This window comes from Scyliorhinus canicula, chromosome 4, assembly GCF_902713615.1.
Source record: "Scyliorhinus canicula chromosome 4, sScyCan1.1, whole genome shotgun sequence".
Classification (NCBI taxonomy): Eukaryota; Metazoa; Chordata; class Chondrichthyes; order Carcharhiniformes; family Scyliorhinidae; genus Scyliorhinus; species Scyliorhinus canicula.
The window spans coordinates 144,465,920-144,483,983 of NC_052149.1; the positions used below are offsets into that span (position 1 = coordinate 144,465,920).

The 18,064-nt window shown below is 49.0% G+C and overlaps 1 protein-coding gene across 1 annotated transcript in view; it reads left to right on the plus strand.

Annotated features, from left to right (window-relative positions):
* The first annotated feature begins 951 nt into the window (after positions 1 to 951).
* Positions 952 to 18,064, plus strand: part of LOC119965058 (dedicator of cytokinesis protein 2-like) — a 759,716-nt gene continuing 742,603 nt past the window's right edge. Inside the window, exon 1 of the mRNA XM_038795299.1 lies at positions 952 to 1,108. Within this exon, the coding sequence (XP_038651227.1) occupies positions 1,066 to 1,108 (43 nt within the window). The 5' untranslated portion in view covers positions 952 to 1,065. The remainder of the gene's footprint in view (positions 1,109 to 18,064) is intronic.

The following is an 18,064-nucleotide window of genomic DNA, read 5'->3' on the forward strand; positions in this document are numbered from 1 at the left end:
TGAAGTGGGCCTCAAACCCATAAACCTCTGCCTCTGACATTAGTGTGCCACCAATGGGCCAAGGATAATGGCTGAATCAATGCTAATCAATAGTCATCACCATAAACAGTTAGGTTAGCCCCATAACTAATACAGCATCGGGTATGATCAGACAGAGAGTGGATTTACGTATGTTGTGGAGAGAGGTAGACAAGATAAACCAGAATTAATGGACACAAATAAGCTGCAAGATATAAAACTGAGAGCAAAGGGAAGCTTTGGCTTGTTCAGGTTTGGCTTGTTCAGGTTTTTAACCAATGTGGTCAAATCTGGAACAGCAGGCAGGCAGAGTCCATGGCACCTTCCTATCACCAACCCCTCCACCCCCCCCCCCCCCCCCCCAAACACACACACACACACACACACACACATTCACAACGCAGTTTCAGCAAGGAGTTTGCATGAGCTGTGCAATTGGTTGAAGTTGTCCATGTGGCCTGTGCCCATACCTCAAGATGTTTGAGGAGGTTCCGCTGTGAAATGATTGCATCTGAACATGGGTGAAGAAGTCCCTTCCTTGCTGATTTTCAATGTTAAACAGCGTCTTCCTCAGAAATTCTGAAATGGATAGGAAAGCCCCTTTAATTACACAGGGCGTTTAATGCAGCAGGGCGTTACATAAAATTGAATCACTTGTCTCACAAGGGCAAAGCAGTAGAAGGAACAACGCATTTCCACTTTGCATGTGTGCCAGTCTTAACATTGAAAATCATTCCGGAACAGTGCTTTGGTAAAATATATCAATGCAGTCAATAGATTGTAACGTACACTGTCCTGAAGTTGGGACTACCTTCATTTTTTCCATCTTTGCTCTGATGAGATATCTTAATCAGACCCAATTTAAATCATTCCCCCCAGCACTATTACTTGCACCTTGCCGCATTTGTGGTTGAGACGTCAGCATTGGCTCGTACTGAAGTTTCCGGATACACTAAAGTGAAAGCACTTCAACGTAGCTTTGCAAGACCTCAGTTTTGTTGGTCGTTAGCTGCGTCGCGACGAACGACCTGCAGTGTTAATTGAACCATGCCTTCTTGGAGCAGGACAGTCAGGGAGAAATATGGAGTGGGTAAGGGAAATCAGCTTTCATTCTTTCACAAACGATGTGCCATAAAGTGCGTAACTAGTCGTCCAAATCTGCCACATTTCTGTGAGCCTGTCTGTCAACAGGATGTGGGTAGCTTGTTTCAAAAGTGGCGCTGCTCAGAGTCTGAACGAAAGGTTAACATGAGATGGTACAAATCTGAAGTAGAATTCAGCAAATTGGAAAAAAAAGGAAGTTACTCTGTTTCTTTCCCTGTGCAATAGCTGTTACGGTTCACAGTTAACCATCTTTGAAACATGTTTCCCTGTCTGGGGTCAGCTTCGCTGGCTAGTCTGTCGAAAAAATTTGCTGAGTCGTTTTCGCCCAGCAACATGATGCATTTGGCAAGCCAGACCTTGAAAATAGGCACCTGTTGAACACTTTAGATAGACATGGATACATGATAGAGGAAGTGAGATGTGTGGCTAATTGATGGCGTCTGTTTCCACAATGTTGTTGAGGAACTTGTTCGTCACACCAGAGCAGCTTGCAAATCCAGATTTAGCTTCCTCAAAATCCGATGCCAAGCCTAACGCTGAGATCCTGGATTTCAAATATAATGTTACATCTTTCTACATTGCACGAGAGATATTAGGACATCTATTAATAGAGTTTGTGGTGGTGATTCCATGCTAAACCGTAATCTCCTATCCCAGTTACTCTTCTGATTTGTGATTACTTCAGGAAATATGGTGGATGTGTCAGCGTGTGGTTTTATTGTGGTTTGCCGTTTAATTGGCAAAAATGGAAAATAAATTTTCTCTTTGACTGTGTGCCCGTGGCAAGCATCCTTTACATTTTCTCTGCAACCATCTTAAATATTGTTAACCAGATGGGAAGTGAGTACAGGCTGAGTATTTGAATCATTCCTGGATCAAAGATGTAGGCCACTGTCTTTCAAACCCTCCTCGAGAAGACATTGTGTGGGAACCATAAAGTTCAGGCTGTGGTTATGGCACTGACCGGAGGCCCACCGGATGCTGGTGGCAGGGCCTCTTGGTCCAAATCTGCCATATCCTCCAGAGTCACACCTACTTGAGGACTGACAAAGGGCCATGTTATCTGATACAACCACACCCAATGGTCTCACAGTATGAGAGGTACTGCCCAAATATTCAAGAATATATATCTAAAAGGGTTTTTTTTAACCCCTGCTGAAATATACTGATTCCTCTCCCTAATTCTGAGATTCTCCACAGTGAGACCAAAGAGAAAAGGGAGTTTAACTCTCTGCAGTGAGGTTGCCTTACCGCTTCAGTGGCAACATTTAAGTATAAATCAATTGATTAAAATACTTTAAATAATTCTCCTAATGAGTAGTGTTGAGTTACAGAGATCAGAATGACACTAGCTTTGCAATGAATTAAGTTACGTCAGCCGCAGTCCCACTAACCATTGCCATTCCTGGTGATATTGCTGGGACTTATGGGTTGTCAGCCTTCTGATTGGTTCCCAGCTCCTAGAAACAGGATATCCTGCTTCAGGGGGCATAAGCCATGACTTTAGGAAACTAAGTGCCTGAACCACGTGAAGTAGAGTCGTGGCTTCCGGGTTCAGTGGAAGTGGACTCGCCCTTGACTTTGCGGTTAATGGAGAGGACAACCTTCATGTTAAATCCTGGCTCTGATAGCTTAACTGGGCGCACCCTTTGGAAATGACCTTGTTGGTCCAGGCATCGTTAATGAGCCCAACCTCACAGTAACTTACATACACTGCATTACAGTGCAGATACAGGACATCCAGCCCTATTCAAACCATGTTGGCATTTGCACTCCACTGGAATAAATATTTTCAATCACATTTAGCAACCTTCCTACTATTTTCCTTGAACCTCTTTTCCTTCAGCCATTTACCTGGATAGGTGATCAGCCATGGCTCAGTGGTATCACTCTTGAGTACAAAGATTGTAAGTTATATACAAACATACGAATTAGGAGTAGGAGTAGGCCATTTGGCCCTTCGAGTCTGCTCCATCATTCTCTAAGATCATGGCTGATTTGCTTGTGGCCTGGATTTCACTTTCTTGTCTGCCCCTCCATAACATTTGACCCCCTTGTCAGCTAAAGATTTATATAACTCAACCTTGAATGAATTCAATGACCCAACCTCCCACTCTCTGATGAAGAGAATTTCACAGACCAATGTCCCTCTGAGAGAAAAAGAATTCTCCTCATGCCGGTCTTAAATAAGAGACCCCTTGGGCAGGATTCTCCCAGTCCTGGGTGGGTCGGAGAATCCCCACGAACGGGCCACGCTGCCCCGACGCCGGCACGCCATTCTCTGCAGAGCGGAGAATGCGCCATTGGTGCCGGTGTGGTTGGCGTGGCGCCGGTCACAGGCCGCTCTCCGCAGCCGGCCCGCCGATTCTCCGGTCTGGATTGGCTGAGCGGCCGGAAGAAAAGAGCCGAGCCCCGCCAGCGCCGTTCTAACCTGCTCTGAGCTGGCAGGACCTCGGCATTGAAGGGTCGGTGGCGGCCTGTGGTGGGGAGGGGGGTCCGACCCTGGGGGGGGGGGGGCTTCCGATGTCGCCTGGCCCGCGATCGGGGCCCACTGATCGACGGGCTGGCCCCATGTAGTCCTCCGCCATGTCGCGTTGGGGCCGGCGCGTTGAAGGAGGCCACTGCGCATGTCCTCATTGGCGCCGGCGCAACTGCGCATGCGCGGATCCCGTGGCGCACAGTTCGGGCCGGGATCGGCAGCTGGAGCGGCGTGAACCGCTCCAGCGCTGTGCTGGCCCGCAGTAGGGGCCAGAATTAGTCCTGGAAGCGGCCCGTTCATGCTGTCGTAAAACGCGACGGCGTTCACGCCGGTGTGGACACCCTGCCATGGGATGGGAGAATCCCGCCTCTTATTTTTCAATTGTGTGTCCTGATTTTAGTCTCTCTCACAAGGGGAAACCTCCTCTCAGCATCCACTTGAGTTGATTTTATCAGAACCTTCGTTTCTGGTTCCACTCCAGAGTATTGGACACAAACAACTAGGGTTGACACTCCAGTGCAATCCTGAGGAAATGCCATGCTCTTGAAGGTGGCACATCTTCAACAAGGTGGTACACCAAGATACAGCAGATTTCTCAGCAGAACATGGAAGATCCTATCCAGATGCTGGGCGCGATTCTCCGCAAATGTGGAGAGTCGTGAAGGCTGCCGTGAAACTGGCCGTGTTTCACGGCAGCCTCCGCGCCCCCTCCCGGGACGCGATTCTGCTCCCCGGTCGGGGCTAGCAGCGGGGCCCCGTGAACCTCAGCATCGCAGGCTTAGTGAACTTCGTTAAACCCGCGTGCCAAGGTTAACGGCGGCTGACGCAAACGATGACGTCAGCCACGCATGCGCGGATTGGACGGCTCCAATCCGCGCATGCGCGGATGACATCATCGCGCATATGCGTGAAACCCGCGCATGCGCGGGCCGTTATGCCCCTCAGCCGCCCCGCGGACTGATCCAGCGGGGCGGCGGAGGAACAAAGAGTGCGCGGGGTTCGGACCCGCTGCCCGCGATCGGTGCCCACGTTTTCACGAACTGTGAGAGCAGGTGTGTTGGAGTTCGTGAAAACGGCCGTAAAGGCCTGGGAAATCGGCCCATCGGCTAGGGGAGAATCGCTGCTCGCCGTAAAAAACGGCGAGCAGCGATTCGTGTCGTGGGGCGGCCGTGGGGGGGGGGGAGAATAGCGGAGGTCGGGAAAAATGTCGGGAAGGCCCTCCCGCTATTCTCCGACCCGTCGTGGGGTCGGAGAATCGCGCCCGCTATTTTTTAAAAATATATTTTTATTCTCCATTTTCACATTTTCTTCAAAATTTACATCCCACCAACAAACAGTAAAGGGTAACAAATACAATGTCAATCCCCTTATCAACAACACCGATCCCATCCTCTCACCACCCCCCAAACAACGGCCCGCATAACAACATAAGCATCAAATAAAACAAACCTTCCCAAGGAGAAAAAAAAAGAAATAAGGAATCAGGAATCGCCTATGGTCACAGTTAACATATATAGTCCACCCCCCTTAATATTCAACGCCATCCAATCCCCGAAAGAGTACCGAGAATGACACCCATTAATTCTAGACCCCCCCCCCCCCACCACACACCGATTCATCCCCTCCACTTCCTCTTGTCAACTCCTCCCCCCAGCCTTGGTTCCTTTTGGGGCAGCACGGTAGCATGGTGGTTAGCATAAATGCTTCACAGCTCCAGGGTCCCAGGTTCGATTCCCGGCTGGGTCACTGTCTGTGCGGAGTCTGCACGTCCTCCCCGTGTGTGCGTGGGTTTCCTCCGGGTGCTCCGGTTTCCTCCCACAGTCCAAAGATGTGCGGGTTAGGTGGATTGGCCATGCTAAATTGCCCGTAGTGTCCTAAAAAGTAAGGTTAAGAGGGGGGTTGTTGGGTTACGGGTATAGGGTGGATACGTGGGTTTGAGTAGGGTGATCATGGCTCGGCACAACATCGAGGGCCGAAGGGCCTGTTCTGTGCTGTACTGTTCTATGTTCTATGTTCCCCAACTTTTCACCCCAGCTAGACTACCGAAACCTGTTCTGCCACAGCCCCTCCCGCCACTCACTCCCGTTCACTGGCCGGCTTAAACCGGCCAGCGTGGAGGCCCCCGCCTGGGTCTCCTTCCCCCTTTCCCGGTCCGAGGAAAACAAAGAAATTCCCTTCAGCACATAACCCCAGCATACACACATGCAAGCCCCAAAGAACCAACATTGCAAATGAAAGTCCCAACTCTTCCCTTGTCCAAATATACAGCGTCGACTGACTTAGTACATACACCAACATGCAGTGAAAAAATAAAGTTACATGAGGCTACATCGGTACATGACGCGCTCTTAGTCCCTTTTCTCAATTCTGCCACAGTCCTTCTGCCTTCCCAAACCCCTCCGCTGCTTCCGCTGTCCAAAAATAAATGTCCTTGGATTTGTAGGTCACCCTCAACTTAGCCGGATACATTATGCTGCACTGCACCTTGCTGTTGTACAGTGCCTTCTTCACCCAGCTGAAGGCCGCCTGCCTCCTCGTCAGCTTCACTGTTTTGTTGGCCATAAAGAGCTTTGAATGATATGCCTGGATTTTCACCAGGTCAGAATATATTGGCTGAGGCCTGATTCTGCGATTCCCGCCCAATTCTCATTTCCAGCTCCATTGTAGGTGTGGGAAGTTTAAACCACGCCGTCACCCCACCACAATGGTTCTAATGCAATTAGGCCCTTCCGCAAGTAGACATGGTTGATGGCACCTCAGTGGGAGGGCACTCTCAATCCCAAGTGGGAAAATCAAAAATAAAAACAGCAACATGCAAATGGATTGCTTTGGTTCACAGCTATCTAGTCTAGCTTAGAAAAAACAGGGCCACCATGTTTGCAGTTTTAATCGGCTTTGCTGTCCAAGATGTTTTTAGACTGTTTTAAGATGTTATGAAAGGACCATTTGACCATTTCAAAACTTTCCAATTGCTATTAGATTACTCTTGAGGTCTGCCCACATGGGGCGACTGGATGACAGGCTATGGGATATGCATGGGAGCCTGGAAGGGGAATGGGAGTATGACGAGGTATGGACAGGACAAGGGGGATATGTGGGAACAATTGGGGTGAGGGATTGAGGGCCTGTGATTCATCATTGCACCTTGGGCCATGTCCCAGTAAACAGAGGCAGGCGTTCTGGCCTGTGGGCTTTGCCATCCGCTTGTCGATGTTGCTGCTTCAGGCCTTCCTCCAGAGGTGATGGGCCCGGCTCCATCCTGCCTCTGCCTCCCAAGTGCAAATATATGATAGGCAGGAGACAGGTCTGCTGTATTGGGAAATTTCTGGACTGGACATTCCCGTCTCCTCCACGAAAATCCAGCCCAATGGTAAATCCAGTTATTCTCACTCCCTTCTTCTTGCCCCACATTAATATATTTTTTCTCTTTCGCTGGTTTATCCAATTCTTTTTTCGGGGATTTATATTCGTTACCCTCGGGAGCGCATTTCAAATTCTCACTTGTTGCATAAAATAACCTTTTTCCTCATGTTGCCTTTCGATCTTTTGCCATTCACGTTAAACCTGTGCCCTGTAGTTATTAACCCTTCAGCCATTGAAAACAGTATGGACATCCTGAAATCATAAAAGGTGCCCTATACATTTCTCTTTTTCATCCTTCCTGCCTTCCAGGCACAGGAACTATAATGTTATGTTTCTTTGTTGTTGTTTGGTTAGATTTTGCATTTATGAAAATGATGAATGTACCGGAAATGGAACGTTTCCTCAGGCAACATGTGCCTTCTAGGACTAAAAACTGAGTTAAAACTAAATCTTCCTAAATTTGGACCGATTTCTTCCTCTGCCAATCTTCCTTGTCTGGATAACTTTGAGGGTGGCCTTCATCAAAGTAAAATCACGCTTCAGGTGCCTCCTGCAGGTGCCTCTTCCACTGCCAGACTTAATGATTTCATCCATCTGTCAATTCTAGTCCACTTTCTTTAGTCTACCAATTCCAGTGCCCTGTACAATGCATCACCCATCTCATTTATGAATCTTACCACCAAACCTCTGCATTCTGTTACTTTCCGACCCACCTTTAAGAACCCTCTTAGCACCTAGTTATTTGATTATGCCTCTTTTGCTTTCACGGCTCAGTGATTTATTGCCAAAGAATTTACAGTTTAATCATTTGCAAATGCTTTGGAATTTTGTTGCAACACCATTTCCTTCCAAAAAGACAAATGCTGAATCCAGATATGAGTTGGAAGAATAGTGCCAGCATAGGACCATAAGGTCCAGACGGATGTTCGGCAGTTTAGGGGCTGTTTAGCACAGGGCTAAATCGCTGGCTTTGAAAGCAGACCACTGCAAGCCAGCAGCATGGTTCGATTCCCAGACCAGCCTTCCTGAACAGGCGCCGGAATGTGGTCACTAGGGGCTTTTCACAGTAACTTCATTTGAAGCCTACGCGTGACAATAAGCGATTTTCATTTCATTTTTCATTTCAGTGGAAGGTCTCAACAACTTTGTGACTGGACCAACAATTATTATGGGCTGGATTCTCCGATTTCCCAGCTGCATCTTCCTTGGCGGCGCACCGTTCACTGGTGATGGGTTTCTATGTTCCCACCGCTTGTCAATGGAATCACCCATTGAAGCCACCCCATCTCACTTGGAAACCCACAGGCAGGGGTGTACTGCCAGCGGGAATAGAGAAGAGTCTTCCTAATTGGACTTGAAAAATGAAAGCCAGAATGTTCTCCGGCTGTTCCCACCAAAGGGATCCTCCAGTCCCACCATCCGTGACCCTCCCCCGCCACAGGTTTCCCAGAGAAGGAGGGTGCGAACAACAGGAAGACCCATTGGCAACAATGGGAGCAGAAGATCCTGCCGCTGGCCAATGGTGGGTCACCTATACCGCCGCAAAACATGCCGCATGGTGGAGGTGATGGTGGGGGGGATCCCGCCCGAAAGTTGGAGAAATTGAGGCAGTGTGTCGGGGTGAGAATAGCATGGAATACTATTCCATGAAAGAGAGAGAGAGTGAGCGATTTAGAGAAGGGATGGACAGAAACATGTGGAAATGTTCTACACAGTTGGACCAAGAGAATCTCCTGAGTGAACAACTAGTGGTGGTGATGCTTATTGTTTGCATGAGATTGGAACTGTTTCGCTGCGGAGAAAACTTTCTGAAGGTAACTGCGTCAGTGTAGAGAGGCATTTGGAAATTCAAAAATTACTAATGCTGAAGGAAGGAAGTTGGAAAAGCCCCATTCATTGTGTTGGGCAACAAGTCAGGACCATCAGATAGTTTAGTGTGTCAAAGTACAAGGACGTTAGATGGCATCATCAAGCAGTGCAGGAGGAGACAGGGAAACTGCTTGATCCCACCATGAGAAAAATGGAACCTGATATCTGGGCCAGGATTCCCCGCTACCCGGCGGGGCGGGGTGTCCTGATGTGTCGGAGTGGCGTGAACCACTCTGGTGTCAGGCCGCTCCAATTCTCCGCACCTTTAGGGGCCAAGCCCTCACATTGAGGGGCTAGGCCCGCGCCGGAGTGGTTCCCACTCCACCGGCTGGCGTGAACGGCCTTTGGTGCCGCGCCAGCCAGGGCCGAAAGGACTTCGCCGGCCAGCGTAAGTCCGCGCATGCGCCGGAGCGTCAGCGACTGCTGACGTCATACCGGCGCATGTGCAGGCGAGGGGATCTCTTCCGCCTCCGCCATGGTGAAGGCCATGGCAGAGGCGCAAGAAAAAGAGTGCCCCCATGGCACAGGCCTGTCTGCCGATCGGTGGGCCCCGATCGCGGGCCAGGCCACCGTGGGGGCACCCCCTGGGGTCAGATCACCCCACGCCCCCCCCCCCCCCAGGACCCCGGAGCCCACCCGCACTGCCAATCCCGCCGGTCAGGTAGGTGATTCAATCCATGCCGGCGGGAAAGGCCTGTCAGCAGCGGGACTTCGGTCCATCGCGGGCGGTAGAATCGCCGCGGGGGGCCCGCCGACCGGTGCAGCGCGGTTCCCGCCCCCGCCGAATCTCGGGGGGCAGAGAATTCGGGACACGTCGGAGAATCCCGCCCCCAATTTTTTTTAAAATTCTTTCATTGGATGTGGTTATCACTGTCAAGGCCAGCATTTATTGTCCTTCCCTAATTATCCTTGAACTTAGTGGTTTGCGCAACCATTTCAGAGGACAGTTGAGAGTCACCCACATTACTGTCACATGTAGGTCAGACTTTGTAAGGATGTTAGATTTCTTTCCTTAAAGGAATCATATGGGTTTTTATGACAATCAATGGTCACCTTTATTTTCCAGATTTTATTACTTGAGTTTAAATTCCACCAGCTGCCATAGTGGGATTTGAACTCATGTCCCCAAAACATCGGCCTGAACATCTGGATTGCTCGTCTTGTGACATTGTCAATACACCATCACCTACCCCTGCTAAGGAAGAGACACTTTCAGGAGATGATCCACTGGGTCACCCCAATAAGGAATATGAATACTGAAAGGATTAGTGTAAGGTTAGAAATAGGAGCATCCATATTTCAGGTGGGATTCTTCGTCGGCTGACGCTGGAACAGGAAACGTGATTGGGCAGAGAATCGGTTTGGAGGCCGAAATTGTGGCGGGCGCCGGTTTCATACCAAAGTGCAGTTCTCCGGTGCCTCGGCAGTGGTGTCAATGCGTTCCACTCCGCAAGTACAGTAAACACCGTTTGCGTATCATTAGTGGGCCTGACCCGGTATTTTCTGGGGCCTCTGCCTCTTCTAAACTCCAATGAATACAGGCTCAACTTCTCAACCTCTCCTCATAAGAAAATTCCTCCATACCCGGGATGAACTTGGTGAACCTTCTCTGGATTACCTCCAATGACAGTGTATCTTTCCTTAGATAAGAAAAACAAAATTGTACACAGTATTTCAGGTGGAGTCTAGCTAATGCCTTGTATAATTTTAGCAGGACTCAACAGCACAGAAGCAGGCCATTCAGCCCACCTGGACTATATTGACATTTATGCTCCGTACAAGACTTCACCCAAACCTCTTCATCTAATGCTGCTCACATATTCTTCTATTCCTTTCTTGCTCATGCACCTCTCCAGCTTCCCCTGAAATACATTTGGGCAATTCATCTCAATTGCTCCTTGCAAGTAACACATTCTAACCAGTCTTTGGATCAAGACATTCCTCCTGAATCCTCGATTGGATTTCTTAGCGACTGTCTTATAACTATGAATATTTGGACTCTCCACAACTGGAAATATGCTTTGTATTGTTCCAATAGAAAATTATAAATCTTTAGAAATCATTGGTCGGAGCACAGTTGGAGTCCTCTGTTCAATTCGCGGCACTACACCATAGGAAAGGTATTATCGTGCTGAATGGGATGGAGATTTACGAGAACGGTACCAAGAATTGAAGGACTTCAATCACGTTGAGAAGTTGGGAATGTTCCCCTTTAGATCAGAGAAGGTTCAGGGGAGATTTGACAGAGATGTGCAAAATTCTGAGGGTATTGGTTCAGGCAATTGGTGAGAAACTGTTTCCTACATCAGGAGAGTCAATAATCAGAGGATATTTGGTAATTTACAGAAGAATGTGGGGGAGGGTGGGAACTTTTTTATGCAGAGTTGTTATAATCTGGAAAGATCAGCCTGAAAGGGTAGTGGAAGCAAAGCAGTGGTAACTTTCAAAAGGGAACTGGATATAAACTTGAAAATTTGCATGACTAAGGGGGAAGGAATGGGGCTTATTTGATAGTTCTTTCAAAGGGCCAATACTAGCAGGATGGGACGAACGGCATCATTTCTGTGTCGTGAGGTTTTATGATTTGATGCTGGTTGCGAGTTTAGATAAAGACTGGGAAGTGAAAAGCTTCAAGGAATCATTAATCTCAGGGCAGAGAAGGGAATACAGATGAAGTCTTTTGGTACAGATATGTGTCTGAAGAGGGCCAATCAGAGGTAGGTTGATATAAAAAAACACAGCCGGCTCAGTCCCTCATCTGAAGCTGGACAGTTAGAGACTTGGCTGTCAGAGATAATTAATGCTGAATCGGGAAGAGAGTCAGCTAAAGAACAATCAATTCTTTAACGTCTTCAGAGGGAATGATTAAAGACTTGAAGCCAACAGTAATCCTCCCAGGTTGTGAGCAATGGTTGAAAAGCACTTTAAGTTGCCAGAAGGCACTGTAGTTTAAAAGAAAATCACTGCTGGTTTTGATCACAGAAAAACTACAATCATTATCGATTGCAATGACTAGGTTTCATCTTTTATTTCCATCTTTCTGTCCCATTTAGTGTGAAGACTGCCCTAATCTGAGAACGATAGATTTTTGCTAAGCAGAGATATTAAGGGATATAGGCCAAAGGCAGGTATTTGGAGTTAGGCCTCAGATCCACCATGATCTCATTAAATGATGTGACAGGCTCGAGGGGCTGAATGGCCTACTCATGTTCCTATGCCCCCCCTCCATTCACAAACCAAACAGAATCACAATTACAGTTTAAGTCCATTTCCGCAGAGCTTTTTGTTGCCCAAATAATTTGAGGGTGCAGATAGCCCAGTAATTATTTTAATGGACCAGTGCAGCAGAGGTCACAAGTTCATACATGACGGTTTGAGAAACTTAATTCAGTTTCTAAAATAACCAGAAATAAAACAATCTGACATCAGCAAAAATGACCGTGAGTCTTCCAGCACGGTAGCATAGTGGTCAGCATAATGGCTTCACAGCGCCAGGGACCCAGGTTCGATTCCCGGCTTGGGTCACTGACTGTGCGGAGTCTGCACATTCTCCCCGTGTCGGCGTGGGTTTCCTTGGGTGGTCCGGTTTCCTCCCACAGTCCAAAGACGTGCAGGTTAGGTGGATTGGCTATGATAACTTGCCCCTAGTGTCCAATAAAAAATAAGGTAAGGTGGGGTTACGGGGATAGGCTGGAAGTATGGGGTTAGGGTGAAGGTGTGGGCTTAGGTAGGGTGCTCTTTCCAAAGGCCGGTGCAGACTCGTTGGGCCAAATGGCCTCCTTCTGTACTGTAAATTCTGTGTTCTGTGTTCAGATTGTCAGGCACGTGAGTGTTAAATTATAAGGAGACGAGGGCCGGGATTCTCCCCTACCCGGCGGGGCGGGGGGTCCCGGTGTAGCGGAGTGGCGCCAACCACTCTGGCATCACTCTGGAATTCTCCGCACCTTTTGGGGCTAGGCTCGCGCCAGAGTGGTTTCCGCTACGCCGACTGGTGCCAAAACCAGCGCCAACGGCCTTTGGCGCTACGCCACCCGGCATCGGGGCTGGCCGAAAAGCCTTCGCCGGTCCGCACATGCGCCGGTGCGTCAGCGGCCGCTGACGTCACCACCGGCACATGTGCGGTAGGGGGGGTCTCATCCGCCTCCGCCATGGTGGAGGCCGTGGCGGCGGCGGAAGAAAAAGAGTGCCCCCACGGCACTGGCCCACCCGCTGATCGGTGGGCCCCAATCGCGGGCCAAGGCACCGTGGGGGCACCCCCCCAGGGTCCGATCGCCCCTCGCCCCACCCCCCCACCCCAGGGCCCCGGGGGCCCGCTCGCGCCGCCAATCCCGCCGGCACCAGAGGTGGTTTAAACCATGTCGGCGAGATTGGCCTGTCAGCGGCGGGACTTCGGCCCATCGCGGGCCGGAGAATCACCGCGGGAGACACGCCGATCGGCGGGGTGTGATTCCCGCTCCCACCGCTTCCCGGGTGGCGGAGAATTCCGGCCACGGTGGGGGCGGGATTTACACCGGCCCCGGGCGATTCCCCGACCCTGCGGGGGGTCGGAGAATTCCGCCCGAGGATTGTAATCTATTCTATATAAGAGATTGAGAGGTGACCTGGCTGAGATGTTTAAAATATTAAAAGAGTTTTCTTGTGTCAATGCAGAGGAACTATTTTTTTTTGGTGGGGTGGGGGGGGGGAAACTATATTTTTTTTGGTGGGGGGGGGCGGGGGGATCTATTTCTTTTGGTGGGGGGGCGAATTAAGAACAAGAGGGCATGGTCTTAAATTTAGAGCTAGGCCGTTTGGGAGTGCTGTATGATTCAATGCAATCAGGAAGTACCATTCCAACAAAGGACAAATCAAAATCTGGAACTTTCTCTTTCCAAATGACTGCCAGGACTTGCATTATCAAAACTACAACTGAAAGACTTTTGTAGGTTAATATTTTAAAGGGATATGGAATGCAGGATAGTAAATAGAATCATGTGGCAATTCCAAATCTCTGCCTGCAGCTTGTGGTGCATTAAAGCAGACATTCATCTGTTTCCATAGCTAGTTATTCCTGGTTGGAACAGGTTGCTAATCATCACCAGAGGCGTATAGTTTGAAGGGGTGCCACTCCACATCAAGCATGGCTGACCAGGGATCTCTCATGCCATTACTGCCAGTCATTGGCATGTGTTGGAAGGACTTGTAGGTTAACAGTCAATCTGTTTGGCTGCATTATGGACACACCTTCCTTGGCCATCACATTCTGGGGCAGGACTCAAACCTGGAGCTTCTAGCTCAGAGGCAGGGACGCAACATGCTGCACCACAAGACCTCAAAGTTACAGACAAGGTGCGTTCGAACTGAATGGCGAATCAGGTATGCAGCCAACGTTTTATGATCTCACAAATGTTCTTTCGAAAATCCGTGACAGGTCTGGTCGATACATGGTTCAGCCCGACACCAAGGTGTTTGATTCTTAAATTCCCTGAGTCATATCATCACTTTCTAAAGGGAACTAAACATGGAGAATATAGGCCATCTTTACCTGAAATGTCCATATCCCAAGAACAAACCAAATCCCCTTGTCAACAGATTCTACAAGTAGGCTGAATCTGTTATGAACCAAAATTGTCATCTTTATTTTGTGTTGTACATGAGATTGTTTAGCTCTGCTATAACAAATGGTGATTTAATTCTCCTTTATTTGTCCCATAAGAGAATAAGACAGGACCCTGGCTACATATTCTGTTACTTTGAGAGGTGCAAAATAGAATTCTGCATGGCCACATCATCATGGCCTGACTTTCCAGAGCCTTCTCACAGCCCTTTTCTCAAGTGGGATGGGCAGAAGAGGATGGGAGGCGCTTGTATGTTTTATGTCTCTGAATCTTTCAGAGATGATGTGTGCAGCAACTTTATTTACAATACTTTAAAGTGTCTGTGTACTCTGTCATGCTTCTAGCAGCTTCTTGCTCTATCTAAGCTTTGTTTACTTTTCTTATAATCCAGACTAAACTGATCAAGTGCAGGTATAGTAAACAGACTTGCATAATCAAACACAAAACATTGAACACTACAGAGTGTAGCTGGATCTACCCAATAGGATCAGGCTCATTCTAATAATTCTAGAAGAGTGGATATTCCCAAATTCCAAAAGATTGCTTGCCAGATGCACAAGTGCAGGGGATAAAATTTTCCATGGAGACTGGGTGTTAGGGTGTGTCCCAGATTGCTGTAGGACTTGAAGGGCCTCCCCTACATCTAGAGAGCAGTCTGAAGACTTTAGGATGAGTCTTTTTCTACTGTTTGAATCTCTTCCCTCCCCAACTTCGGGGATGCCCAGATCTCCATGAGCAGTCAAAAAGGTCCTGAGCTCTGAGGCCCAACCTCAGGCACCTACAACTCTTAGATTCCTTCCTGTTCCACTGGGTAAGGGAAAGGCTTGTGTCAATGGTGCATGCTCAAGGTTGCTAAAAAGCTGCCTTTCTGAGTTTAGCTGTTCAGGTGGGAACTGGCTGGAATATCTTTCCTTATATATGCCTAGAAGCAAAAGGTACAAAGTTAGGTAACAGGTGACTGTCTGTGTGAAGATTCTCCCCGTGTCTGCGTGGGTTTCCACCGGGTGCTCAGATGGTTTCCTCCCAGACTCCGAAGATGTGCAGGTTAGGTGGATTAGCCATGCTATATTGCCCCTAGCTAGGATTACGGGGCTAGGGTGAGGGATTGGGCCCAGGTAGGATGCTCTTTCAAAGGATCAGTGCAGACTCGATGGGCCAAATGCACTGTAGGGATTCTATAAAGCACAATCAAAACTCTGCTATGTACATACTGGGCTACTGTGTGAAGATAAAGAGCTTGGACTGAGAAACCTTAGCAAGGCAAAGCTAATGAATCTCTGCGCAAGGAGGGTTGGTCTCTCAATCAACTAACATTTCAGCATTAATGCCACAGAAACTCTGAAAAAAGCTGTGGTGGATAAACTGGAGGGCGTCTGCAGAAATTCAACACACATTAGTCTATGTTGGTACATTTATGAGGTCTGTTTATGCCACCCAATGTGACAGCACAATAAAAAGAAGGGACATTTCTGAATTAGAGGGACAATTCTCCTTTGAAGTGCAAACACGTTTCTTGAAGGACGACTGCGTCACCCATGGGTTCTATTGCATTAAACATTAAGGCAACAACAATGCCTTACCCCATGACATAGATACCAATCTAACAACCTTGGTTTGGAAATTGACCTTCGATAGCTCCACCTCAATGGAGACAAAGAGCTGTTAGTTCACTTGAACATGGAACAACCCAAGTGTTACACATGAGGTGTTCACCACAACTTTAACAATTTAAGTACACAAGATATAAATATCACACTGCATGACTGGTCCCAGTTGGTGTGACCTACTTGCTGGCTTCGGTTATTTTTTATTCATTTACGGGATGCGGACATCACTCGTTAGGCCATCATTTATTGCCCATCCCTAGCTGCCCTTCAGAAGGCGGTGGTGTGTTGTCTTCTTGAACCGCTGCAGTCCTTCAGGTGTAGGTACACCCACGGGGCTGGACTTTCCAAAAATGGGGTTGTGTCCCCACGCCAGCGTAAAAATGCTGGTGTTTCACTCTAGACTTTCCTCAGAAAAATCCACAGCTGGACTTCCGGTTGCGGCTATGACCAGCTAAGTCGCACATTTGGCAGCTCCTGCGACAAAGGTGTTTAAGGGCCGATTGGAGGGCCCCGACGGTACTGTAAAGACGAATCCCGGTGGGGGAAGGCTCCCTGAGGAGAGTGAGACCAACTTTATGGTCGGTACTCGGAGTGGGGCGACAAAAAAAGCGGCAGCAGCTCCCCGAAAAAAGCGGGGGAAGAGGACCAAAATGGCGGCCGGTGGCGCACTAGAAGATTGGAGAAAATGGGCGGAGGAGCAGCAGGCCGCTCTCCTCCGGTGTTTTACGGAGCTGAAAGTGGAACTCTTAGAGTCTATGAACGCGACGACCACAAGGCTGATGGGGGCCCAGGCGACCCAAGAGGCGTCGATAAGAGAGCTGCAGCAGGAGATGACTGCAAGGGAGGAGGAGGCCACGGTCCTCGTGGGAAAGGTGGAGGTGCACGAGGCACTCCACCTGAAATGGCAGAGCCGCTTTGAGGAGCTGGACACTCGAATGAGGCGGAAGAACTTGAGGATCCTGGGCCTAGCAGAAGGCCTGGAGGGGCCTGATCTCCCGAAATATGTAGCGGAGATGCTGAGCTCCCTGATGGGAGAGGGGGCCGGTCCATCGCCCCTGGAGTTGGAAGAAGCATATCGGGTCATGGCTAGGCGGCCTAGGGCGAACGAGCCCCCGAGGGCGGTGCTGGTGCGATTCCAGCGTTTCTGTGATCGGGAGAAAGTGCTGAGGTGGGCCAAGAGGGAGAAAAGCAGCAAATGGGAGAATTCGACGGTGCGGATATATCAGGACTGGAGTGCGGAGGTGGCAAAGCGGCGGGCCCGGTTTAACCGGACGAAGGCGGTGCTGCACGCAAAGAGGATCAAGTTCGGAATGCTGCAGCCAGCGCGTTTGTGGGTCACCTACAAGGACCAGCACCATTACTTTGAGACCCCAGAGGAGGCATGGACTTTTGTTCGGGAGGAAAAGCTGGACCTGAACTAGAACTTGGGAACGCCGGCGGTCGAAGCCGCCCGAGTACCCTTGACTGATCAAGTGGCCCATGTCTTTCTTAGGCCAGGTCGGAACTTGGTTAAAGTTGATGGATCGTTTGGTTTCTTTGAAACTTGTGTTATGGGGGGTTTCTTTGTTCCTTTTTGTGTGTCTCTTCCCGTTGCCAACTTCCCTTAATTATTGTTGTTGTAGGGGGGGCTTTTTTACTGTTTTTTGATCTGTTCTTTAAGGGTTATGGTTACTGTTCTGTTCGATGGAGGGTGATGGTTAAATACGTTATTATTGGGTAGTTATTTAGTTATGCAGGCATAGTTATGTATTTATGTATTTATTTGAGATTTGTTATTTATATTGTTATATTGTTAAGTTGGGGAGGCGGGACGGGGGGGGTGCAAGTTGGTTATGCGTGTTTTCTTTTTCTCTTTTTCTTCCTCTCGTTTTAAGGGGGCTTTTTTATGGGCTTGGATGGGGACGGGGGTGGAATTGAAGATGGCGGGGTAGGGTGTGGCCGGGCGAAAGCGCGGGCTTTCCCCTGTTTCCCGCGCGCGGGACGGAGGAAGGGGGAGGAGAGAAGAGTGGGGTGTGGCCAGCAATGGC